The sequence below is a fragment of the Schistocerca cancellata genome, chromosome 4 (assembly GCF_023864275.1).
Source record: "Schistocerca cancellata isolate TAMUIC-IGC-003103 chromosome 4, iqSchCanc2.1, whole genome shotgun sequence".
In the NCBI taxonomy this organism is placed as follows: domain Eukaryota; kingdom Metazoa; phylum Arthropoda; class Insecta; order Orthoptera; family Acrididae; genus Schistocerca; species Schistocerca cancellata.
The window spans coordinates 294,770,598-294,794,138 of NC_064629.1; the positions used below are offsets into that span (position 1 = coordinate 294,770,598).

The 23,541-nt window shown below is 38.6% G+C and overlaps 1 protein-coding gene across 1 annotated transcript; it reads right to left on the bottom strand.

The window, feature by feature from the left end:
* Positions 1 to 437: 437 nt before the first annotated feature.
* LOC126184172 (hsp90 co-chaperone Cdc37-like) lies at positions 438 to 7,200 on the bottom strand. The gene is made up of 4 exons (XM_049926541.1): positions 7,076 to 7,200; positions 6,681 to 6,935; positions 6,291 to 6,526; positions 438 to 550 (listed from the first exon to the last, which is right to left on the bottom strand). Exons 1-4 carry the CDS (start codon positions 7,198 to 7,200, stop codon positions 438 to 440), a joined length of 729 nt encoding a protein of 242 aa, XP_049782498.1.
* Positions 7,201 to 23,541: the final 16,341 nt, after the last annotated feature.

The window sequence follows — 23,541 nt, forward strand, 5'->3', positions numbered from 1 at the left end:
TTGAAAATGACAGCGTGTGCTCCTGTCGAAATATCGGCGATTGTCGGCGACGTCACCCGGTTGCAATCCCATTAAGTTATTTTAATATTGTAATCTTGTTTGCAAATTCAGGTTGCTGAAGGTGAAGATAAAAAAGCATTTCATAATGAACCTCACTCATCCATAGACGAGATTCATTCAAGAGCAGCTGTAAAGTTGAAGGTTGCTCTGGCTGAAGCCGACGAAGAAGAATGTGAAGTAAGACTTTGCCCAGGAGGAACTGATCAACTGGAAGTCCTAGACAGCCTCCCCAACCCAAAGCACAAAACGTGATTTGATGTAAAACATTTTCAAGAACCAATTCTGAATATAATTGAACAGGACTCACATTCGTGTCAGAATCAGTATTGGTCTTCAAATATTTACTTTTATGTATGTGCGTAATATTACATCAAATTCTATAAGTCAATATTGTTGGGAAAGTACTTCTGCAGAAACGATGTTTCTGACTGAAATATGTTATTAGGAAGGCAGACAGTTTTTGACATACTAAAATCAGGATTTTTAAAATCTATAAAATTAAATTAAAAAAACACAAATACAAAATTAAAAGTGGGAAAGCTACGAACTAAACATCAAGATGTCTCGGATTCGACTTCTTTTTATTCTGATAATATTCTTGTCGGTTAGACGGAAGGATACCAAGGAAATATAAAATGCTGAAGTACAGATGTTTTCCGGTTTATCCATATGTTGCCAATGAGCTTAAGTGAACATGGTGGCCTACAGTAAATGGAAATACACTGAAATATCTGACGTTGAAGATGATACACATCTTTATATCGACACGTCATCATTATTTCGATGGGGACATTGGGCACGAATAGAACGCATGGGAGAGCAAAGACGTTGCAAGAAAGAAACTGAAAAAGGTAGAATAACAAATGATAATAAAACAAAGAAACTAAAAAATTAACTATTGTGAAAGGAATGGGACAACTAACTCTTCTATAGCTTGAGAAAGAATCTAAAGAAAGAAAGAAAGAAAGGAGAAGACAAATTCGAGAAGAAAGAAAATACAACTCCATGGACCGCTGATAGCATAGGTAAAACTGGATGCGTCAGAACCGTAATACACACAGCTCCAAAACCCCAAGAGGTACAAGGAATACTTTAGAAAGAACATATTGTGAAATATGAAAAGTTCGTAAAGAATTCTGAAATGCTACGACGGTATAATGACAGCAAGCGTTTCCTGACGCGTCAACATGAAAGTGAACATACAGCAAATTATTTGGTTATTTGGTGCATACATTTGGAGATGGAGGAGAAACATGACCTAATGGATCATGTGTCTCACCTACGTATTTGTATTCAGTACATACAGGAACGGCACAAAAAGTCTATCTTTTTTGCTTCATATGTCTTACCTACAAAGGCAGACAATGTTCAAGATATTAAAATCAGAACTTAAAAAAATACCGAAACAAAATAAAATTAAAAGTGGGGAAGTGCCAGACTACAAATCTAAATGTATGGGGTTCTACCACCGGTCAGTCTCAGAAGTTTTTCTGTCGCTTATCACTTCTTTCACGAATGACAATGTTTGTTGGTGTGAAAAATGCCGAGTCAGAGCGTGGTTTCGAATCCATGACTGTAGGGCCTCCTATAGCTGGCTGGGTAAGTTAGTTCAAAGGATAGAGGAAGGCAACGGCATGCCGTCTCGAACAGGACCATGTTTAATAAAACACTGGAGCGTTCAAAGGAGTCTTCGGAATGATTTCTGCTTTACTTACTTAGATCATCTTTAACCGTACCTGACCTTGACAGGCGGACGAAACTCTCTTCTAATATTTTATCCTTTCGAAACCGTTCGTGTGATTGAAGTTACACTCCCAGCAAATGGTAGAAACGCAAACGATCTACATTCGCTTTCCACCCATTGGTTTTCTGTAAACACTCATCACTTTTACCTAAGAAGTCTGCGGTGGCGCAGCACTGCCTAACCGAGGCATGGAATAATGTATAATGTGACACGGATATTTGGGATCTGTATCCACATTCATTGACCTGACATCCACCATCCTCAGATTAAGTTGAGTAATTGCTATTACTTGAAATTGGAATTCCTTATTTACGTTTCCCACAGTTTCTAGGTATTGTATTGCATATAACTTACGACGTAATTATAGAGACAAATCAAAGCCTTTTTCATTTAAAAAATGTTAATAAAATAACAACAAATATCAAGTAAACTAATGTTTTGGAAGAACAGCAGCTTTCTAACTGGTTGCTTATGGCAGATCTATGATAACAGCGACTTGAAACACACTAAATGATACTCACATTAAGATTCCTGTAAGAGAAATAACATTTCATCATTTACCCTGACTAATGAATGGAGCATAATATTTCATTCTGCTTGTAATAGACAAGAGGAGAATACTCGTAGAGCTGGTGACAGATTCTACTCTATATGTTAACAGGCAATCCGTTCAACTGTGCGCCATTTCATTTAGGTAGTCTACAACCTTTTCCATTATTTTCAAGCAGCGTTGATTATTGTAAATAGACAACGCTTAGGGTTCTTTGCCCCGTAAAATAGAAATCAGTTCTACGACAAAATAAATACACACAGAGTAGTTCTTCACATTTTTGAAACCGACTATTTACGTGAACAGTAATTAGTACTCTTGATTTTTGTATACTTCTATTGTGTAACAAGATTTGTATTAATGATTCGTAAGGGAAAAAAGCTTCGTACTTTTTCGTATGCTAGAGATACTGAATTCTGTTTCACAGTTACATAAACAATCAAACTTGAGTTCGGTACCGAAAACTGTTGTAGGAAATACCTGCGTAAGTGTTGAAAACTAGAAGTTTCGTATTTTAGTGGTTACAGGTCATTATGAAATCACTATTTATCTTTTGTTACGATTCCGAAATAGCTCAGTAACCAGTTGCTTCAAAACAACTTTATCGTCTTTACTGTTTGTCATTAAAAATGAAATTTGAGGCAATTTTTTACTTCCTTCTACTAATTTCGTGTTAAAAATTGTTAATTAGTAGCTACAAATTTTATATTAAAGTTGTTCTTTGTGTGTAGGAAAATTCTTACCTGAATAACTGAGTTACATTGTTGGTGGTGTTTTATTGATCTTACATTGCAAATTATTTTGCAAGCCACTTATACAGAGAAACGTAACGTGATTGGCCGAGTGGAAAACGAAACGCTAAAGGTATGTTGGATGTAGCTCACCGTTTTATATTTTTTGCTCTTCCTTAAAGTGAAATACCGTTTTTCACGTAAGATTTCTTTTGGATCTGAAGCTATTTTGTAGCTAATTGTAAGAAAGCACTTGGAACCCTTCAATTCATTTAAGACTTTTCCTGTTCTGGATAACACTCTGAGTCAGCAGAAGTAATTGAGTGATTTAACAGACACCAATTGCTGCTGCTTCTGAGCAGCTACCATCACACCTGGTTGGGTGTTCATGCTTCAGTATATTACAGTATCCACGATTTATAACGTTAACTAAACATATTGTAATAGCGGAACAGATCGAAAGTACATGATGGCACAGCCCGTCGTTAAGCAAACTACGAGAACCTCCGGAATAACAGAAGTCAGTAATCAACTTTTCATAATACGTTTGTTTGCGTTGCTACTTTCCGCAGCGGTTGTTAACATCTGTTATTAAGTGTTATCTCTTTTGAGCTGACTGCATTAGAGCATGTTGTCTTCATCTTCTTCCGTGTTTATAACGACACTCATCCTCAGTATTAAAACAAAAATATCTTAAATCGCAAAAATTTTATAAAATTATTTCATCGATGTCAGTTACTCCTAAATTAATTTCACGATTTCTTTTCAGTAACATGTACTTCATGTTCATTCAGTGGTGAAAATGGACCTGCTTTTTGTTTTTATTCGTATTATTAGGCTTACAATGTCCGTATTAGCATGCTTTTCACAGTCCAATATCGCCACTCTTGACGCCACGAAAAATTTCTAATTATAAATGGAAGAGATCAAGTTGTGTATGTTCTGTGTAAAGGCCCTCTGCTGTTTCACTCTAGACTAAACTACGGGCGACGGACTTTTTCCGCTGACACCAACGTCCGCAAGAATGGCTTACGCTATTTCGGACGCGGAAACCTTGAAACAAGAACTAGAATGCCATATGTCTGTATTCAAGCAGACTACCTGCACAGCGAAACAGATCCGTTGTGCTTTGGTGCTTGGACCTTCCACGGTACCTATAGATGATGAATGCAGAATGTTTGCCTTCCTATCATAAACTATGGTGACACAAGTTATGGGATAGCCATATACACACATAGAGAAGGCGGTCGTATCGCCTACAAAACGTATAAAAGGGAAGTATATTGGCGGCGCTGTCATCTGTACTCAGGTATTTCATGTAATAAGGTTACCGACGTGACTGGGACGGTACGACAGGAATTAACAGGCTTTGAATTCGGAATGGTAACTAGAGCTAGACGCTTGGGACATTCCATTTCTGAAATCGTTATGGAACTGAGTATTCCTCAGGTGATTCATGTGAAAAAGTTTCCGAGGTGGCTGTGGCCGTACGACGGGAATTAACGGGCTTTGAACGTGGAACTGTAATTGGAGCTGGACTCATGGCAATTTCATTTCGGAAATCGTTACGGAATTCAGTATTCGTACATCAGCAGTATCTAGAATGTGCAGAGAAAACCAAATTTCAGGCATTACGTCTCACCATGGACAGAGTAGCGGCTTTTGCGTAGTTTTGTCCGTGTTGACAGACAAGCAACACAGCGTCAAATAACCTCAGAAATCAACCTGAGACGTACGACGAACATATAACAGTGTGGTGACATTAGGCGTTAATGGGCTCTGTCAGCAGATGACCGGCGCGAATGCCTTTGCTAACTGCACGATATCGCCTGCAGCGCCTCTCCTGGTCCCGTGACCATATGGGTTGGATCTTAGACGACTGGTACACAGTAGCCTGTTCATATAAGTCCAGATTTCATTTGGTAAGAGCTGATAGTAGGGTTTGAGTGTCTTGCAGACACCAGAGTATGGACCTAATTGGTCAACAAGGCACTGAGCAAGGTGATGGTGGTTCTGTATTGGTATGGGTTATGTTTACATGGAATGAACCGACAATTGACCGAAAATCATTACGTTCGGCTTCTTGCAGACCATTTGCACCCATTTATGAATTTCATGTTCACGAAAAACGATGGAAATTTTATTGACGACAAAGGCTACATCACCGGGCCACAATTTTTGGCGATTAGTTTGAAAAAAATTCAGGACAATTCGAGCGAATGATTTGGCAGCCAGATCGCCCATCCAGTATGAATTGGACTTAATTGAAAAGTCATTTGTGAAGAAAATCCTGCACGGGAACCAGGTTAACAGTTATGAACGACTATAGAGGCAGCATGTCCCAATAGTTTTGCAGGGGACTTGGAACGACTAGTTCAGGCTATGCCACGTCAAGGTACGGAAATACGCTCGGCGAAAGGAGGGTCCGACACGAGATTAGGAGTTATCCCATGAGTCCTGTCACCACAGTGTATGATGTGAGCGTGTCTTCAAAGACAAGAAGGGTTTTCAAAGAGTAAAATGTTAGACTAGAATTTCGTGCGAAATCCAAGGTTAGGCTGATGCTCTATTGAAGTCAAGCAATCATCATTCCGAAGATACCTTTGAACCCCACAGTACTTGACTAGTCGTGGTCCTGTTGGAGGTGGTATGCAGTTGCCTCCTCCGACTTTTGAATTGTCTTACCCAGCCAGCTACAGGGAAATCTAAAGTTAAACGTGGATTTCGAAACACGTCGCGATTCGTCACTTTTCACAGCAACAAAGATTCCATTCGTGAAAGAAGTGATAAGTGATAGATAAAACTACTGTGAATGACTGGAGATAGAACACGAGACATTTGGATTTGAAATATGGCACTTTTCCACTTTTAATTTAATTTTATTTTAGTATGTATTTAGCTCTGATTACAGTATGTCAAACATTGTCTGCTTTTGTAGTAAGACAAATAAATCACAAACAGACATTTATCTTTAAATCAGAAATATCTTCATCTCTGCAACTAAATATTATTGACTGATATTCAATATTTGCCTTCTAATATTTGCGTAAGTACTTTAATATTACTTACATTCATGAAAACGCATGAAATATTTTAAGTTTAACACTATTTCAAAACAACTTAATGGTCATCAGAAGCTGTAATTTCTCTTTCTGTAGATTCTTTTTTTTTTTTTTTTTGTATCTGCAACCCACAAATCCAGAACCTATGCAGCGTTTCATGTGGTACTGTGCTTCTTGTTCAGGTACGTTCAGATTTATTTGTGGAAGTAGTCTTACATCTTGACCTTCAAAACACTTTTCCAATTGTCTTGAGAGGGTTTCTAATATTTTCAGTATATTAAATCCTCCTGAGGCAAGTCTTGCTTTACGTTCCTCTTCTTCGGCTTCAGTCAGAGCGGTCTTCCGTTTCACAGTTGTTGCTCTTGCCTGAATCATTTCTCTAAATGAGTAGAATTAATCATCAAATGGCGTTTTACATTCCTTTCAGTTATCTCAATAAAGCAGGATCCAGTATATTCTCGTGCCTTAATATCTAGTTTTTGTGCCATTCCTGTATGTGCTAAATACAGATACGTAGGTGAGCCACATGATACATTAGGTCATGTTTCTCCTCCATCTCCAAACGAATGCACCAAGTAACCAAATAATTTGCTGTATGTTCACTTACATTTTCTGGATGGTCCTTCAGGAAACACAGCATTTCAGAATTCTTCATGAATTTTTCATATTTCGCAAATTGTTCTTTCAAACGTTTTCCTTGTTCCTCTTCAGACAAAACTTCTCGTTTTGGTTTTGGAGCTGTGTTTATTACGGTTCTGACGAATCCTGATTTACCTATGGCATCAACGCTCCATGGATAGAAGAGCTAGTTTCAGCTTATCCAAATTTTCTGTCTCATTCCTTTCACTTTAGTTAATTTTTTATTTTCTGTGTTTTATTTTCATTTGTTGTTCTACCATTTCCAGTTTATTGCTTCTATCGTCTTTGCTATTCCATGCGTTCTATTCGTGCCTGATATCTCCATCGGAATAACGATAACGTATCAATATTAATATGTGTATCATCCTCAAAGTCAGATATTTCAATGTCTTTCCATTTACTGTAGTCCACCATGTTCACTTCAGCTGATTAGCAACACCTGAAAACAACTGCACTTCATCATTTTATATTTCCATGGGATCTATACCTCTCGTCATTTCTGTGAAAGCATGCATCAAACAGTGCCATTTCCATATTTTACAAAACGCATTTTTGTCTGTAGGTCTCTACTAGATTACGGTAATTTTAGCCCGTAAAATATCCCAAAGATTGGTTGCTTCAACGAATGGCTCCATCTACACAGGGAATAGGGGGCTGCAGCGATGGCTTCTGGCCCACGTACTGTTGGTTTTCCGCGGCATATAAAGGAGCTGCCGTTTATGGTATTAATCAGTTCTGTCGAGACGTAGCAAACAGTGTTCTGACTTGAAGATGGCGGCCAGGGGGACCGATGAAATATCGTGTCAAGATGATTGCATAATAAGGCAGCATAACCGACAAGAATATTAACAGAACAAGAAGATATGTTATGTTCATGCCCGACGTCAAGTGTCGTGATATTGGAGAGTGAAAGGAAAACTGTAGTTTCAGGATGGATGTTTAAAAAAGGAGAGATACAGATGAAAAGTATAAAGTACTGATATGTCAGAAAATATCACAGGAACGTACCATAGCTGCAGAGTAACGAGTCATTATTATTCTTGCTGCTTATTACAGCATTATAAACATTTTCGTAAAGACACATTGAAGCAAATAGTAGCACTTATTTTCGCTATTGACGCTATCAGTCTTTCAAAATATTTTATAGTGCGATATATTATGCTTCTTGTGTCGAAATGAAGCTGTAGGCTAAGGAAAGGTACGTCCACATTAAGTTGTAAAGAACTAATCAGAATACGTTGCGGTGTGTACTGCACAAAAAAATTAAGGGACTGATATCATTCTTACTTAGACGTTATATAAGATTTTATCAACGCTCTTTTCATATAAGGCAGTTCCGTGTTTCCAGTGCTCCACATAATCTCCCAACAAAGCTTCCACAGCCCTTCGCCCTTCCTCCCCCACCTCCTAGACAACTGAATTCGACCTGAGATATGTCCCTCCTGACAGGTCCAATCCATTCGTCCCTATCTTTTCTCACATCACAGCTCTCTTCCCACAGTACACTCTTTTCTTTCCATAATCTCGACCTGGCTCTTATGCAAGTCACATCTACTCCAAATACATTCTCTCCTACCATCAACCCTCCAACATTACACATCCCCACATACCAATCCTCGAGCTTCAGTCACACTCCTCTCAGCAGCACTTAACCCTCTTAACAGCAGTTTATTCTTTCCTGATACAGTGTTCAGAGTTTCTAGAGTAAAATGAAGGATTCCGTCTTTATTAGAAGGAATACTATCAGAATTTGTGTTTTAAAAGATATCTATCGGTTTTTAACATTATTGTGATAGAACAGTCCTCTTTAATACTAGCAATACCAACGAATTTTCGGTAACGCCCATTGCCAATGGTGGGTGGGCGATCGGAGGGAGTACTTTATAGCAACCATCAAAAGTTTGAAAAAAAAAGTATAATTAGTTATTTGTTGTTTACGTACGTGGACAACGTACTTTTTAAAGACATAATGGTTTGTAAGTAGGGTACAAACACTGAAAATATCTTTCAGCACGCTCTTAGCTATATCAACTCTCTTTCAATCATGTATACTACCGATGCAGGGGTTACTTTACGCCCACAGTAAAAAATTTAGGAAATATAGATTTCGTTAATTGTTATTGTCTTCGTCTTGTAACATACTCCATGGATAGATATTCATATATAAGTAAGTAAGGTATAAAGTACCCCGACCACTTGGTTATCTGAGGGTTAGTTAAATGAACAAGTAAATCTTTTTGATTAATGGAGACCACTTACTGAAGAACAGAAGCGTTGAGTTCTTGAAAGAAAGAAAAATTGCTGGATTCTGGAGTTATGCTTTGACAAGATGGAGTGAAATGCACATAGAAAACTCACATGTCCCTGTGGCATACCAAGCTACAAGACTTGCCTATTCCATAGATCCAGCACCTCCAACTCCAGTCCTGCCACACGCTTATCCTTCCAGATCATAGTATATGCCACCTGTGAAAGCAGCTGTATCATATACCAACTCTGCTGCAAACACTGCACAACTTTTAAGGTCGGTATGACTACGAGATAGCTGCTCACCAGGACGAATGGCCACTGCTAAACTGTTGCTTAGAACAAAGTCGAACACCTGGTGGCACAACATGCTGATGAGCACAGCTTGATGAATTTCAATGGCTGCTTCACAACTCTGGCCACTAGGATATTTCCCTTTGCCACCAGCTTCTATAAATCGTGCAGATGGGAGCTATCCTTCAACACAACTTTTGTTCCCGTTATTTTCCTGGCCTCAGTCTCTGGTAACCCACTATCCCCACACCCTCCATCCAGAACTTCTTCCTTCGTCCTTCCTGTCACCCCCGTCCCAGTTTACGTCCCCACATCGCCTTCAGTGAGCATCGCTTCCCACCGGCCTGTACCGTCATACATTACATGCCTAGCCCATATACTTGCCATCCTTCCCGGGCACATTTTTTAGCAGTCAAACTGCATGCTTCCCTCTGAGGCGCCAGCCAGCGTCCTAGAAGAACACTACAGAGAACGGGCATTTAAAGCTGACTGCAGAACGATCCTACTGTTGCCAACATATAATTCGCGTAAGACCACGAAGATAAGATACAAGAAATTAAGGGTCATACGGAGGCCCATAGACAGTCGTTTCCATCGCTGTATAAGAATAGAAAAAGATACGATAAGTTGCGGTACATGGTAACCTCCAGTTCGCACCGCGGAGTATGTTTGTAGATGTAGATAAAGGTATCATGTTCCTTGTGAAGCCGCCGAACTTGTAAGTAGTTAACCCTAATTGTTCATCCCCTTTTGTATGTCGTTTGTGAAACAGAGATTCCTCTTCGAACCTGTAAAACATGTTGCGTATTAGATCGGGATAAATACACAGAAGTTCTCCTTCGACAAGAAAAAAGGCATGTGCAATCTACACCGTTGGAAATTTATGATAGGCTGCATGAATATTTCCTTATTTCTGGTGAAAATGCTGAGTTTATTCAAACCGAAAACCCAAGACAAAAGCGAATTCCATGATCATGATGGCTCTGTCATTACTATTGCTATAAGTATCGCAAACAGCGAACTTAGAACTGTCAGGACGCTAAATATTCCTGCAGAATTAAACAGCAAGAACTTCATTGGGTGATTATTAAATGTGGCAAATAAAAGGTACTGAATTCGAAAAGTGGTTTAATTGACAGAAGATTGTGGTACAAAGGGACTGGGTCTGTCCGAATGTTTGCTACGTCTGATATTACATTCTTGTGGGAGTTTACGTAATCCTTCTAAATACCTACATGTCATGTGTGCAATGAGCCAGAGCATTTTTGAGAAAACTACCTAAATCGAGTTTTCATTCTATGAAATATTCTGCAATAGCGGATAAGACTAGAGTGGCAGGGAATGGCCTCCTCCTGTAACGCAACGGGTAACACCGAGAACACTGCCAATGAGTCCACTGGAGAATCCCTTATTTAGGATGAAAAAAAAAATTCGCACTAGACGAGATATCGGACAACGCTGAAAAGAATGAAACGGTTAAAAATCAGTTTAAAAATACTTACCAGGAAAAAAGCTAACAGAGTGCATCAAATTTCTGTTCCTCATCAATATAATGCAAGAAAGGTGCCGTAAGAAAGAATCAGGGCGACGAGATGGGAGAAACGGAAAATGAATCTATTTGAAGCGAATCCGAACAAGACAATTAAATGCAGGAATAAGAAGGAACAGGAAAACTTCCAAATAGCTTGCAATGGGCGATATGACAATGCTGACTCTACTCATGCGTCATATCTGTGGAATAACAAATGAAACGAGGATGAGGATTTTGGGGAATTTCTTAAAAGCCAATGACGTGGAAATTGCTTTCCTTCAAGAAATAGCTTGCTAAGAGATGAACCTGATGCCGCAATACAATCTATAGAACAAAATTCGTCTCTAGCGTCTGGGGCTGCCGAATCTTAACCAAAATGGGACTAGAATCAGAGAACTTAGAAAAGCAGCAGGATGGACGTGTCGTCAAAGCCAAACCATACGAAACTAAAATATTGTACTTTTATGTCCCATTAATATCAGATAACAGAGTTAGCAGATGAAAGTTTCTTAGTGAAACAATCCCGAACTTTCTGAGGCATACAAAAGGTAATGTTAGAATGGGGGAACAATTCAGTTGTCTTGTAAAGTAAGCAGGCACAACAGGATCAACCCATACGCAACATGATTAGAGGACTAAATCTGACCGATGTCATAGATCGAGCAGTCATCACGGTATCCCAGTGGAAGCCTGCGGTTGAACGAAATTTTATAACTCATACCACATTCATTTACAGAATACGACTAAGTGTAAGTGTTTGGCGTTAAACTGTGAAAGAACACGGCTAACTCTTACATAATAATTCAGAATCAATAGCTTAAGAAGTAAGAGGCGCCTTAATAGTGAACAGCAGTAGAAACGTAATATTTATTCAAAAAAATCAATACGTTAATGTGCTGGCACTCTAAAAATGTGTTATACAGCTAAATAATACCCACAGAGCGAAATTGTAATGCTCAAATAAAGAAATACTTAGAATGGTCCAGGGGGAAAGGGGTGCTACTCTGTATAACCACATACCAGTTAACTAAACAATCAAATGAGGGTGGATTAGGCTGAATAGACTGTGAGGAAAAAAGCACAGCTCTCTTAGTTACAAATCTCGAAAGCCCCTTGAAACGACCACCGAGACAATCGTATGTATTGGAATTCGCATGACGAATTACCAGAAGATGTAGAGCTTATCGACGGATACCAAAATATATAACTCACACTCTCAAAATCACAACGAGAATTCTGTAAAAACTCCTAAATGAAAATAACTCCATTACGAAAAGAATTACGGGAGAACTGCAGAATGAAACAGTACACACACCACTCGCCCAAATCAAACACAATTATATTAACTGAAAGACAGCGTAGTCTAAAGTTTCGGATGCGTCTGTAAGTTCAATGCTGCTCTCCTCCTTAAAGGATGTGTTTCTAGCGGCGACACCAAGTGAGATTCATGTTAAATTCGCATTGCGAACACTGTGGTTTGACTGACACAGTGCTTCTCTGAACAATAGGCTTTTCAAGAATCCTAAGCTAATGGAAGTGGATTAAAATGAAATGTACGAAGTTATTAACAACAACACGGCTTTAATTAACGCCAGAAAAACAATGTATACCGATCTCAAAATGTCACCTCTTCAAAGACGAGCACACGAGAACAGTCACGTGGCTTATATATTCCTATAGAAACTACTTCATCAGCTATGGAAGTGAATCTGTAACTGAATTCAAACAGTACTTAAACCAAGGAAGGGACAACATAGTCAACAGCATCTGGAAAAAGAAAGAAATTGACCCGTTCATACAATTTTTGTAAATACCAGGAATATTAAAAATATTTAACAGGAAAACCCAAAACTTACGTTTCAGAGGAAGAAGTTTCGAGTTTATGTTCAAGTACAATTGAATTCCATAATTTCGAATAAAATAAGAACATACTTGTAATACTTGTAAATCTTTGTAGACTCCACAAATGAATTAATAACACGCACTTAATAAGAAGAATCAATTTAATTAAGGAAAATACAGATATAGCTGAAGGAAACTAGCTGATGAAGGCATAATCTGGAGAGGGAAAGGACGGGCTGTAGGGGTGGATGGAGGCCCGAAAAAAAAGTAAATGAAGAAATAAAGTGATATTGTGCGAAGGTGGAGACCGTGAGGTCGCGGAACTGAAGCAAGATCAGACACTGGAATTTTCCATTTTGCGTTTACGTTAGCCTTCAGGTCTCATAATGTGAACTTGCACCAGGAACAACACTTGGTTTAGATTCCAAATTAAACTGTAGTCTTTATCCAGTGGCATTTCTGGGGTAGGTTGAGGGCGCACAAGTCCCAGAAGTAGAGTCCAACCGAGGAAACTTGCAAAGAGCCAGCTGAACATACCTCTTGAGGGACTCACAGCCAATCAAGGACATACGTATTTACTTTTTTCCTTACAAAGATAACAGAACGCGAAGTCAACATGTGTCCGTGTTAAATGATAGCGACGTTACTAGTGACATTTTGGAGAGTGAAAGAAAGGCTGTAAGGGCAGAATTGAAGTCTAAATGTAGGAAATAAAGTAAAGAACAGTTCAAAAAAAAGGACAGTGGCAAGTGTGCTAGTGAATGCTAATAGGCCAGGTTGAGGCTCATTTTTATTTACACAGCAGGAAATACTGCAGTCGGCCGCAAGTTTATTTGAAATGGTTTTATTGTACAATAATTATTTCCCGCTTGGGCCCATTTTCAAATGGTAGCATTGACTTCATTGCAAGTTTTGCATTTGTGTCCTAAAACATAACAAAATTTTTGTAATTGTATAGTTTAAAAAAGGTTTTATATTTGCGTCCTAAAGTATAATGAAGTTTTTGTGATTATGTAGTTCTGCGCTTATATGATCTGTACATTGTACTTACTTCATAAAAAGCCCTCTTTTACGCATTGTGATACATAGGTTTAATTTTCTTTTACAGTCGTGTATTTAATTCAGTTCAATGATCAGCATGGATTGTAAAAGAAAATTGAGCCCACGTCGTAGAATATGTATACTGATCAGCATGGATTGTAAAACGAAATTCGGTGTTCTCTAACCAAAATGGATAAAATAACGTCATTTTTAATTATTTTTGGCGACTCTAAAGAAGTCACAACAGTCTTTGGGTGATATAGAGAAATGAATAAAGCATACGTGAAAGTGAAACGAATCACGAAGTTAGTTTCCTAAATTATTTTGAAGACTGTTTGTCGACAAAAGGATGTTATCAACTCATTGTGTACTAATGAAGAAATGTTTTCTTTGAACACTAAAAAACTAACAGAAATGAAGACATGTTTTGTTATCTGTTACTTCCGTCTCTTCTTGGTAGATCAACTTCATAAATATAAGTGAAACGAACAAAACTGAATGTGGTCTACGCCATCGGTGTGGTTCATTAACCGGTTGTCAGCTTGCAAGGCCATTAAATAAGTCGAGCACCAGTTAACGATATAAATTAATACTGTAGAAAATACACAATTTAGTGTGCTTCATTTATAATTAGGAATTTTTCATGCTGAATAAAGACGCCACCAAGAGTGGCGATACTGGACAGTAAAAACAATGCTATAAACGGAGACTGGATGCCGAATAACATCATTAAAAACGAAAAGAAGAACCAAACGCAGTTGCACTGTCACCACTGAAGGAGTATGCGGTATATGTTACTAAAAAGAAATGACGAATTTAACTTAAGAGTAACTGATATCGAGGAAATGTTTTTATAAAATTTTTCTGGTTGAAGAATTTTTGTTTTAAAATTGAAGGTAATGGGTTTTCTTACAAACACAGAACTAGATGAAGACAACATGCGTGAAAGGGGGCTGAAGCCGACGCCAATAATGACGGTTTGGAAGAGTAAAAGGTAGGATATAAGTGAAGGTTAGAGGAATAAAATGCGAAGAAAAATAAAAAAAAGATATCTTGCATTTGTTATTGACAGGCAAAAGATCATCTTAACGCTCGTATTTCGTTTTAACGGATTAGAAAGCACCATATAGTCCCTCTGGTCTATATCATAATGAAAAAAAGAATTCATGGAAGTGAATTACGTAAGAAGCCAGGATGTTATAAAAGCAGGATCTGTGTGTGTGTGTGTGTGTGTGTGTGTGTGTTTTCCTTTTTCTTTTTAACTCAAGAAATGTATCCATCTAATCCCTAAGATATTGAAGGTTAGGCGTTTGGTTTTTTAACTGACGAAGTTTATGTGGCTCAATATTTGCCATTTTTTACAATAATTAATATTGGAGTGTAGCCTCATGCGAAACGTTATGCGTTTCTCAGGTGAAACATGGTATACACGCGGAACTGCAGAATAAGTAATCAGTCAGCTGCTGTATTAATAGCACAGTCAGTGTTAGTAATCATCTAGTACACATGACGATAAAAGCGAGTCTTTACTCCACTGAAGCTAATGTGAAATATCCGCCGTCTGAAGTCCGTAGATTTGTGTCATCGCATTGAACCTGCAGTTACTTTGTAAATAGTTTTTCTTTTAGAACTGCACTTCATCTGATTTGGGTTATTTCCTTATCACAATTCGAAAATTCGAAAGACATTTTTTTATTATTTTCTATTATGTAGATGTCAAAACGTATTATAATACGTAGAGAGTATGAGTAATATTGACACACTGTTCTAGCTTACGCTGAACCAGTAACAATTTTATGAAAAGTCGATTTCTGACTTCTGTTAATCCAGAGTTTCTCTTAAATTTGTCAACAGGGGGCTCAGACAATATATACTGTCGATTTCTTCCTCTGTTATCTTATGCTATGTTTAGTACACATTATAAATCATGAGTCCTATAACAGATTGAAGTACGAGGCTCCTGCTATGGGTAACGGTAATTTCCCAGATGGAGAAGCAGTTGCTTTTTGATAAATCGATGATTTACTTCTGCTGACTCGTAGCGTTTCTCAGAATCGGCAATTGCTTCCATAGATTTAAGCCTGTAATGCTATTTATTTCCTTCCCATCACCGAATAATTTCCACTTTCATGAGGAACTGACATGATATATTTTCAGCTCGAGTCTTCCATTAATAGTCTTGTTCTAAAGATAGACTTTTATGACGAAGCCGTTCTATAGCTGGTACAGGACTATAACGTGCTAAACAAATTAACAAACTGAGTGTAGCACCTAATTCAACGAGATATGTTCATACTAAGTTTTAAAATAGCTGAGAAGTTTCGGGTATTTCCTTATAATTAGCTGGCCGCTGAGGCCAAGCGGTTCTAGGCGCTTCAATCCGGAGCCGCGCTGCTGCTACGGTCCCAGGTTTGGATCCTACCTCGGGCATGGATGTTTGTGATGTTCTTAGGTTAGTTTGGTTTAAGTAGTTCTAAGTCTAGGGGACTGATGACCTCAGATGTTAAGTCCCATAGTGTTTAGAGCCATCTGAACCATTTGAGCCTTATAATTAGATACGATAGTTTCAGATGCAAAAGAAATTTTCTGTGGAAAACGGTATTCCATTTTACAGACGAGCGAAAAATATAATACGGAGAGCTACTTCCAACATAGCTTTAGTTTTCTGTTTTATATTCGGCCAACTAAGTTACATCTGCCTGTATCTGTGCACTCAAAAGCATCTGCAGTGTAAGATCAATTGCATACACCAATATTGTATCTCAGTTCCTCAGGCAAGAATATTCCTACAGGCTGTGAACAAATACAACATAAAATTGGTAGCAACTGATTATCAGTTTTTACCTCTAACTTAGTATAAAGAGGTAAACAATTGCCTCAGATTTAATTTAGAATGACAAACGCTAAAGACAAGAAAGCTGTTCTTAAACAGCTGGTTTTGAGCTATTTTACGTTCATAACAAGAGATAAATAGTATTCTATAAATGATTTGGAATCAATAAATTACGAAACTTCAAGTATTCGACTCGCGGTAAGGAGTTTCCCTATAACTTTTGCTACCGAGGTCAGTCTTAGTGGTTTCCAGAACTATGTCAAAGATCTCAGTAGTAGGAAGCTATGATTAACAGCTACATGTTTTGCTCAACGAATCGTTGATATGAACCCTGTTACACAATAGAAGTCTACAAAAATCAGGCGTAGTAATTGCTGCTCATGTAATGAGTCAGCGACAAAGATGTGACGAAATATGTGTTCATTTTCTTACGGAACTGGTTTCCATTTTCAACAATCAATATTGTTTGAAAGCAATATCACGAAAGAGGATGTGTAAACCTCCTAAATGATGAATGGTGCGCAGCTGAACGGAGTGCCTATTGGCATAGAGGGTAAAATATGTCACCTTTACGAGTTTTCTGCTGTTTTTTATTACTAGTAGTATAAAATATAACGTTCCGTAGCACCAGTCATGATATGCGATGTACTTATACTCCACCGACAAGAATATTACCATACCTTTCATCACTACGTCGTTGTTATCAAACATCTGCCGTGCGCCACCAGTAGGAAAGCTGCTGTTCTTCCAAAACTTTACTGTATTCGACATTATTATTTTATAAAAAATTTTGTCTCTATCTTTACGCAGTAAATAATTTAGTAGAATACCTGGAGACTGTATGAAATGTGAATGCAAAATTCCAACTTGGAGTAACAGTAATTACTCAGCTGCATCTGTGGATGGTGCATAAGAACGCATTGGTTGGAGAGACCGGTCCCAATCATTTTTGTCTCATTTTACACCACTCTGGATGCATCGGTTAAACAGTGCTCTGCCACTACAGTCTTCTCAGGTTGTAAGTAATCTGTGTTTACAGAAAACCAACGCATGCTGACATGTATCCACATGTGGTGTGTACCAACGCACGGTGATCCTGAGGAGCTGATGTAGAAGCGCTTACATTACTTCGGACGCGGAATCCTTGATACAAAAACCAGAACGTCTAAAATGTGTATTCAAGCAGACTATCTACACTGAGAACACATATGCTATGCTTTGGCGACTGGCCATTAGTCGGAGCCAGTAGAAATCTACTGTAGATTGTTTGCTTTCCTGTCATTTGCTGGGAGATATCTTCAAAGACAGGAATTATTTTGAAAAGGTAAAATATTAAAAGAGGTTTCGTTCGTGAGTCATCGTTAGACTCGGTTAAAGATGATCAAAGTAAGAATCCGAAGAGATCCGTTATTTTGTGTAGACAATTTTCAAAGATATAGTTAAACATCAGTTACGTCTGTTTCTGATTCAAATGTCTTATTACGAAGGCAGACAGTGTAGGACATATTAAAGGAATAATTTAAAAATAAAATTAAAAAGAAAATACAAAACAGTTTTCAAGTGAGAACACTATTTGCTGCATCTTGCCGGAACTGATTCCTACCGTAAATGGCACCTCTTTTGTATGCTGCGGAAAATCAACACTGTGTGGACCAAAAGCCGTCGCTGCTGCCCTCTGTAGCAGACTTCCGATGATGAGAATGATGCACATCCCAGTATTGATACGACATCATTATTCCGTTGGAAACATCAGGGACGAATAGAACACTTGCAAGAGAAAAGACGATACAGGGAAGAAACTGAAAAACCCAGAACAACAGCCGTCCGGAGTGGCCGTGCGGTTCTAGGCGCTACAGTCTGGAGCCGCGTGACCGCTATGGTCGCAGGTTCGAATCTTGCCTCGGGCATGGATGTGTGTGATGTCCTTCGGTTAGTTAGGTTTAAGTAGTTCTAAATTCTAGGGGACTGATGACCACAGCAGTTAAGTCCCATAGTGCTCAGAGCCATTTGAACCTGAACAACAAATGAACAAACGAACGTAATAGGAATTGGGCATAAAATATGGATAAGCTGAAACCAGTTCTTCTATCAATGGAACGTTGATACCATAGGAAAACATTGATTCGGTAAAATCGTAATAAACACAGCTCCAAAACCATAACGAGAAGTTTTGTCTGAAGAGGAACAAGGAAAACGTTTGAAAGAACATATTACGAAATATGAAAAGTTCATGAAGGATTCTGGACTGGTGCGATGGTATAAAGACAGCAAGCGTTTCCTGAAGGACCGTTCAGAATATGTAAGTGAATGTACAGCAAATGTTTTGGTTACTTGATACATTAATTTGGTGATGGACGAGAAACATGACCTAATGAAGCGTGTGGGACATCAATGTACTTTCATTTAGTATACGCTAGAATGGACACAAAAACTTTATATTCAGGCACGAGAATGTGCTGGATCCTTCTTCAGCAAAATTGACTTTACTGTAAGAAATATAAAACACCATTTGATGATGAGCTCTACTTATTCATAGAAAGGAGCTCCACTCATTCATAGAAAGGATTCAGGCAAGAGCAACTGCGAATACTAAGGCCGCTCTGGCTGTAGCCAAAGAAGAAGAAGGTAAAGCAAGACTTGCCTGAGGAGGCTTTGATGTACTGCAAGTCCTAGATAGCCTCCCACCACAACTGAAAAAGTGTTTTACTTCAACAAATAAATCTGAGGATGCCTGAACGATACTCACAGTACCACATGAAACGCTGCATAGTTTCAGGATGTGTGGGTTCCAGATGCAAAAAAGAATCTACAAAAAAAGATACTACAGCTTCTGATGACCAAGAAGGTGTATAGTAACAGTGTTGAACTTAAAATGTTTCATGCATTTTCATCTCTTTATTTAATATCACATCATTTATCCAAATTGTATAAGTTACGTATTGAAAATCAGTTAGTAGTATCTGAAAAAGCTTTCGTAGTTTGCGAAATTTCTTTTTGACATTTTTCGAAGATGAAGCTATAAATAAATTTTCTCTCTTTTGCTTCATATGTCTTACTACAAAGGCAAACATTGTTTGACATATTAAAATCAGAACTCAAAATAATACTAAAACAAAATAAAATTAAAAATGGGAAAGTGCCAGACTACTAATCTAAATGTGGCACATTCGATCATCGGTCAGTCTCAGGAATTTTAACTGTTACTCATCACTTCTTTCATGAATGGCAAAGCTTGTTGCTGTGGAACACGCCGAGTCAGAGCGTGGTTCGGAATCCACGACTGTAGGGCCTCCTATAGCTGGCTGTTAAGTTTGTTCAAAGGCTGGAGGAAGACAAACGACCATGTCTAATAAAACACTGTGGCGTTCAAAGGAATCTTCGGAATGATTACTGCTTTACTTACTTAGTCATCTTTAACCGTACCTGACCTTGACCGGCAGACAAAACTTTCTTTTAATATTCAATCGTTTCGAAACCCTTCGTGTGGTTGAAGTTACACTCCCAGAATATGGTAGAAATACAAACTATCTGCATTCGCTTTCTACGTATTCGTTTCGTGTCAACACTGATCACTAACCGAGACATGGAATGATGTATAATGAGACACGCGTTTTTGGGACCGGTATCCATATTCCATGATTTGACGTCCACCATCCACAGATGAAGCTGAGTAATTGCTATTACTTCAAACTGGAATTTTGCATTTACGTTTCCTACAGTCTCAAGATACTCTATTGCATACCACTTATAACGTAATGATAGAGACAAATCAAAGCTATTTCATTTAAAAAATTTAATAAAGTAAACATTAAGTAAACTAATGTTTTGGAAGAACAGCAGCTTTCAAACTGGTCGCTTATGGCAGTTATGTGATAACAGCGACTTCAAACAGGGAAAACGATGCTCACATTAAGATTCCTGTTAGGAGCAGTTAATCGTTCACCCAGACTGATGCAATGGAGTAATTTATTTTATTCTGAATTAACGGACGTCAGTAATCGACTTTTCATAAATCTGTTACTGCATCAACTGCGCAGCTGAGCAATGTATCTCATAGTCTCTACGTATTATAACACGTTTGACAGATACATAATAGTAAATATACAAGTAATCGTTTCTGTGTTAACAATTTGTGGTAAAAAAACACTCGAAATAACAAGAAGTATATTTCGATAGGAAAAACTATTTAACTGCATATTATATACGATGACACAAACCTAGGGACTTTAAACGGCGTTTATTTCAAATTAACTTCAATGGAGTAAAGGGTGGCTCTTATCTTCGTGTGTACTAGATGAAAACTAACTCTTATGATGCAATAAATATACAGCAATCAGAGGCAACTGTTTGATTACTTATTCTGCAGTCGATCTAAATGCACAGCAACCAGACGAAACTGCCTGATTACTTATTCTCCAGTCTATCTAAATGAAACAGGTAGTTCCACGTTTACACCGTGTTTCAGTTCAGAAACGTATATCTTTCCGAATTTCGCTATCTCCATCAGTGACTAATTGTTGTAAGAAATGTAAAATGTTTGTGTCACAAAAATTTTGTTAGTCAAAAATGCAAACGCATAACCCTTATTTACACCAGGATTAAAGGTAAACGTGTGTTGAGTAAGATGAAACAGAATTCCTCCTTTTATAACGTCCTTTCGCCGACAACAGCTAGGCCTGCGGTAGCTCTATTTTTCTAACTTCCTTTTAAGCCTCCCACCTTTATTTATGGCCTTCCTTTCAGTCTCAAAAAACGTCATTCTTGGTGTCGGCTTCGTCCGCCATTAGAGGATGTTGTCTTGAACTTCTTCTGTGTTTATAAGGAAACTCATCCTCAGTATTAAAACAAAAACATCTTAAATCGCAAAAATTTTATAAAATTATTTCATCGATATCAGTTACTCTTAAAATAATTTCAGGATTTATTTCACTAACATGTACTTCATTCAGTGGCTGAAATGGAACTGATTTTTGTTCTTCTTTTAGTTTTTATTCATATTATTAGGCTTACAACCACCCTGTCAGCACTCTTTTCATCGTCCAATATCGCCACTCTTGACGCCATGGAAAATTCCTTGTTATAAATGGAAGAAATCAAGTTGTGTATGTTTCACGTAAAGGCTCTCTGCTGTTTCACGCCAGACTAAACTTGGGGCGACGGACCTCTTCCGATGACACCAACTTCCACAAGAAGGGCTTACACTATTTCGGACGCAGAAACCTTGGCACAAGAACTGGATCACCGTAAGTCTGTATTCAAGCCGACTAAGTACACTGAGAAATACATCAGTTGTGCTTTGGAGTTTGGACCTCCGTCGGAACCTGTAGAAGACGAATGCAGAACGTTCGCTTTCCTGTCAGAAACTGTGGTGAAAAAAGTCATGGGATAGCCATATACACATATACAGACGACTGTCGTATCGCATACACACGCTATAAAAGGGCAATATATTGGCTTAGCTGTCATATGTACACAGCTGATTCATGCGATAAGGTTTTCGACGTGATTGTGGCCGTACGACGTGAATAAACGGGCTTTGAACGCGCAATGACAACTGGAGCTAAATGCTTGGGACATTTAGTAAATCGTTATGGACTTCAGTATTCCGACATCAACAGGGTCAAGAATGTGTCGAGAATACCAAATTTCAGGTATTATGTCTCACCTTGGACAGAGCAGTGGCCGACGGCTTTCACTTAACGACCAAGAGCAGCGGCTTTTGCGTAAATTTGTCAGTGTTAACAGACAAGCAGAAATCAATCGGAGACAACGACGAACGTATCCGTTTCGACAGTTCGGCGGCATTTCGTGTAGGTGGGCTATGGCAGAAGATGACAGCACTATATCGCATGCAGCGCCTGTCCTGGCCTCGTGACCATGTAGGTTTGACCTTAGTCATCTGGTAAACCGTGGGCCGTTCAGATGAGTCCCGATTTCAATTGGTGAGAGCTGAGTGGGTTTCGAGTATGGTGGAGACCCCCGAGACCGTGGACGAAAGTGGTCAACAAGGCACTGTGCAAGGTGATGGTGGTTCTAGAATAGTGTGAGCTCTATTTACATGGAATGAACCGATCATTGACTGGAAATGGTCATGTTCGGCTCTTTGGAGACCATTTGCTGCTATTTATAATCCTCGTGTTCCCAAAAAAGATGGAATATTTATGGATGACAATGGCCATATCCTCGCGATTGTTCGCGATTGGTTTGAAGAACATCCAGGACAATTCGAGCGAATGATTTGACACCCAGATTGTCCATGCTATATGTATGCGAAGTAATCGAGAGGTCATTTCATGAACAAGTTCCTGCATCGGGGACACGCTGGCAATTATGGACGGTTATAGAGGCAGCATGGCCCAATATTTCAGCAGGGGACTGTCAACGACTAGTTGAGTCCATGCCATGTCGAGTTGCTGCACTACACCGTGCGAATGGAGGGTACGACAAGGTGTTAGGAGCTGGCCTATGAGTCCTGTTACATCAATGTATCCTGGGAACGTGTCTTCAAAGACAAGAATGATTTGGAAAGCTTAAAATGTTAGACTTGTGTTTTATCCGCCATCCAAGGTTAGGCTGATGCTCTATCGATGTCAAGCAGTCATTTTTCCGAAGTTACCTTTGAACCCCATAGTGCTTTACTAGACGTGGTCCTATTGGACGTTGTATGCCGTTTCCTTCCTCCGACCTTTGAATCGTCTTACCCAGGCAGCTACAGGGGAACCTACAGTTAAGCGTGGATTTCGAAAGACGCCGCGACTCGTCAATTTTCACATAAACAAACATTGTCAGATGTGAAAGAAGTAGTAAGTGGCAGATAAAACTCCTACGACTGACCGGAGATAGAACGCGAGACATCTGCATTTGGAAGCTGTCACTTTTCCACTTTTAAGTTCATTTTGTTTTAGTATTTTTTAAGCTCTGATTTCAGTTTTTCAAACATTTTCTACCCTTGTAGTAAGACAATTAA

Excerpts from the sequence above, each read along its gene's own strand:
- LOC126184172 (XM_049926541.1), bottom strand. The coding sequence starts at position 7,200 with ATGGTGGACTACAGTAAATGGAAAGACATTGAAATATCTGACTTTGAG. Across the intron at positions 6,527-6,680 it reads GAGGAGAAACATGACCTAAT|AGAAATGATTCAGGCAAGAG; the intron begins GTATCATGTGGC and ends CTACTCATTTAG. Across the intron at positions 551-6,290 it reads CCACATGAAACGCTGCATAG|ATTTTAAAAATCCTGATTTT; the intron begins GTTCTGGATTTG and ends TTAATTTTATAG.